The sequence below is a fragment of the Jatropha curcas genome, chromosome 6 (assembly GCF_041381405.1).
Source record: "Jatropha curcas cultivar XTBG-Jc1 chromosome 6, XTBG_Jcur_1.0, whole genome shotgun sequence".
Classification (NCBI taxonomy): domain Eukaryota; kingdom Viridiplantae; phylum Streptophyta; class Magnoliopsida; order Malpighiales; family Euphorbiaceae; genus Jatropha; species Jatropha curcas.
In genome coordinates, this window is record NC_143156.1 from 26,263,801 (window position 1) to 26,267,534 (window position 3,734).

At 40.9% G+C, this 3,734-nt stretch overlaps 1 protein-coding gene across 1 annotated transcript; it reads left to right on the top strand.

The window, feature by feature from the left end:
• Positions 1–669: 669 nt before the first annotated feature.
• On the top strand, positions 670–1,608 carry LOC149495817 (uncharacterized). The gene has a single exon (XM_089723261.1). The coding sequence runs from the start codon at positions 670–672 to the stop codon at positions 1,606–1,608; it is 939 nt and encodes a 312-aa protein (XP_089579387.1).
• Positions 1,609–3,734: the final 2,126 nt, after the last annotated feature.

Consider the following 3,734-nt stretch of genomic DNA (forward strand, 5'->3'; position numbering starts at 1 on the left):
TTTAGTCACCACCAAAATGGGCTGTTATAATAAGCCAAGACTTGGAAAGCCTTAAGCCCAAAGTTGGAGGTCCAAGCCCACATTCTAGAATACTCCATAATTCTCCACACATGAGATGTAATAAAAATATCTTAACTAACTCTAGAATGTTTCTTGTAATCTAGACCGTCCATTTTTGTAAACAAATCTTAGCCGTACATTGAGGAGGTGAAAATGCCTATAAATACCACCCCTCCTCTCAATTGTAAAAACCAAGCAAACACCAAGCAAAAGCCAAGTAAGTAATCCTTTCCTTAAGCTTTGTGAATGTTTGTTTCTTATTAATACAATTATATTTGGTGTTTTGTGTTAATATTATTTTGCTTGCCTTTCCCGTTATTACTTTTGGTATTATAAATTATTAATCAATCTTGGAGTTTATTGTTGTGCTGATATCCAACAAGTGGTATCAGAGCATTAATCCCAACAAGTGGTATCAGAGCCTGGTTGTGGTGGTAGTTGTTGTAGCCGTGGTATTTGTGGTGTTCATTTACAAGTGTAGAGTATCGTTACTCTGGTGGAATTAACAGTCGGGGACTGTTGTTGAAGCAAGATTCACAAGCAAGGATTGTGATCTTGATTGGTCAAGGACCGTTGTGCATTGATTAGTGTCAGGAACACCCGTTTCTTATGGCGGATTTTTCTGGAGTTGCTAATAGCATCGAGAAGCTAAATAGCAACAATTACAGAAACTGGAGTACCCGTACGAGATATTATCTCATAGGTAAAGACTTATGGGATATTGTCGGAGGAGATAATACTACACCACCAGTTCGGGATGCGAAAGCTCTGAAAGAGTGGGAGACAAAATGCGGGAAGGCGATGTATGTGCTGACAGTTGTAGTAGAAGATGAGCAGATGCAACGGATCAAGTCGGCTAAAACACCAAAGGAAGCATGGCACATTCTCAAGTCTGCTTTCGCCAAGAAGAACGAAGCAAAATTGCAACGGCTCGAAAACGAGTTGTTCTCCATCTCGCAACAGAACCTCACTGTAAGTCAATACTTTTCTAAAGTAAAATCTTTATGTGAGGAGATTTCGAAATTAGATCCAAATAATGAGATCAACGAGACAAGGATGAGGAGGATCATCATCCATGGTCTAAGACCTGAATTTAAGGGTCTTGTGATTGCTACTCGTGGTTGGGCTACACAACCAACCTTAGACGAGTTAGAGAATATCTTGTCCAATGAAGAGACTTTAGATGAAAAAATATCTAAAGTAGCTTTGAAGGATGATGAGAAAGCTCTCTTTGCTAAAAAGAGGGGATTTCGAAACGTTGCGAGAGTAGATGGTGGAAAAGAAAGGAGCAATCAACAAGGATGGAGAAAGCAAAAGTGGAGACCATCACAGCAAGGGAGAGCAAGGCCAGGACAAAGGAAAGACGACTGGCGAGAAAGTGATCGTTGCTATAAGTGCAACAAAAGAGGACATTTCGCCCGAGAATGTCAAAGCAGACGAGTAGAAGGAACTCAGCATCAACCCAGAACAAGCAACAAAGTGAAGAGGAATGGGATATTCACAATTTCTTTGTTCAGGAGGAAGAATATTCACCACAGAAGCCAATAGAGATGATGATGAAAGGACCCGAGCAAGAGTTATCATTAATATCTGTAAGTGATAGAATCAACTATGATGATGATTGGATAGTTGATTCTGGAAGTTCTAATCACATGACAGGAAACAAGGAGAAATTATCGGATGTATCCGATTATGATGGAGGTCGTGTTGTAGTCACAGCAAATAACACGAGATTGCCAATAGCTCACATTAGAAAGATAACCATTGTTTCTCCCTACAGTAAGGAGAAAATGGAGTTACAGATGGTTTACCATGTGCCAAGTATGAAGAAAAACTTGCTCTCTGTATCGCAAATAGCAAGTGCAGGTAATTATGTGGTGTTCGGTCCTGATAATGTGAAGGCCTATCGTAACCTTAAATTAATCGGAGATTTAGTCATAGAAGGACAGCGAGTAGAATCAATCTACGTCATGTCAGCACAAGAAGCCTATGTTGACAGAACAAGGAAGAGTGAGACAGCTGACTTGTGGCACGCTCGTCTGGGACATGTTAGTTATCATAAGCTTAAGGTGATGATGAAGAAGTCCATGCTTAAAGGTCTTCCTCATTTGGAATGTCGAGAAGACACTATATGTGCTGGATGCCAATATGGAAAAGCTCACCAACTTCCCTTTGAAGAGTCAAAACATAGAGCCAAGGTGCCATTGGAGTTAATACATTCAGATGTTCTTGGACGGATCAAGCAACCTATAAACAGTAATATGAGGTACATGATTACTTTCATCGATGACTACACGAGATATGTTTGGGTTGATTTCATGATAGAGAAGTCGGAAGCTTTTGAAAAATTCAAAGCTTTCAAGGAGAAAGTTGAAAAAGAAGTCGGAAATAAAATTAGATGCCTTCGCACCGACAATGGTGGAGAGTACACGTCTGACGAATTCACTAAATATTGCCAAGAGCAAGGCATTCGAAGGCAATTCACATGTCCAAGAACACCGCAGCAGAATGGAGTTGCTGAGAGAAAGAATCGACACCTAGTGGAGATTTGAAGGAGTTTGCTCCATGCGAAGAATGTGCCAGCTAGATTTTGGGCAGAGTGCATGAAGACAGTTGTGTACGTCACCAACAGACTACCTCAAGCAAGACTGGAGTTTACATCCCCATTCCAGAAATTGTGGAACATTAAACCAACTGTAAGTCATTTTCGCGTTTTTGGATGCGTGTGTTATGTCTTTGTTCCGGATGAACTTCGAAGCAAGTTTGACAAAAAGGCACTTCGCTGCATATTCGTTGGTTATGATGAGCAAAGAAAAGGCTGGAGATGTTGTGATCCTACAACTAACAAGTGCCATATTTCGCGAAACGTGGTCTTTGATGAGACATCATCTTGGTGGTCATCTGAAGCAACTCTGCTACCAGACTCAAAAGAAATTCAAGAAAAAGTTGAAAAGAAGATAGGAGAGGGAGAGTTCATCCCAGAGAAAGGTCAAGGCGAGCCATCTAGAGTTCAAGAGAAATCGAAGAGCCCATGGAAGATAGGTGCATACGAACAACAGCAGCCAAGTCAAGAAGAACAATATCCAGATTATCCTCCACTTCGGCGATCAAGTCGAGAAAGAAGGCCTAATCCAAAATATGCAAATGCTGCTATAGCAGAAATAAAGGAGCCAACAACTTATGAAGAAGCATCAAAGAAGATGGAGTGGACTACTGCGATGGAAGAAGAAATTGCTGCTTTGGAGGAAAATCAAACATGGGAATTAGTGCCAAAACCAAGAGATGTGAAACCCATCTCTTGCAAATGGGTCTACAAAATCAAAACTCGCCCAGATGGATCAATTGAGCGATACAAAGCAAGACTGGTTGCTCGTGGATTTTCTCAGCAATATGGCTTGGACTATGATGAGACATTTAGTCCAGTTGCCAAGATCACTACTGTGCGTGTATTACTAGCTTTAGCAGTTAGTAAGTCATGGCCTTTGTGGCAGATGGATGTGAAGAACGCATTCTTACATGGTGAAGTTGATCATGAAATCTACATGGAGCAACCACCAGGGTTCAGAAGTCGTGAGAATCCTAACTATGTGTGCTAGCTAAGGAAAGCTCTTTATGGACTAAAACAAGCACCGAGGGCTTGGTATGGTAAGATTGCAGAATTCCTTATCAAGAAT

Bases quoted from the DNA above. Each gene is read 5' to 3' on its own strand.
- LOC149495817 (XM_089723261.1), top strand. From the start codon at position 670: ATGGCGGATTTTTCTGGAGTTGCTAATAGCATCGAGAAGCTAAATAGC.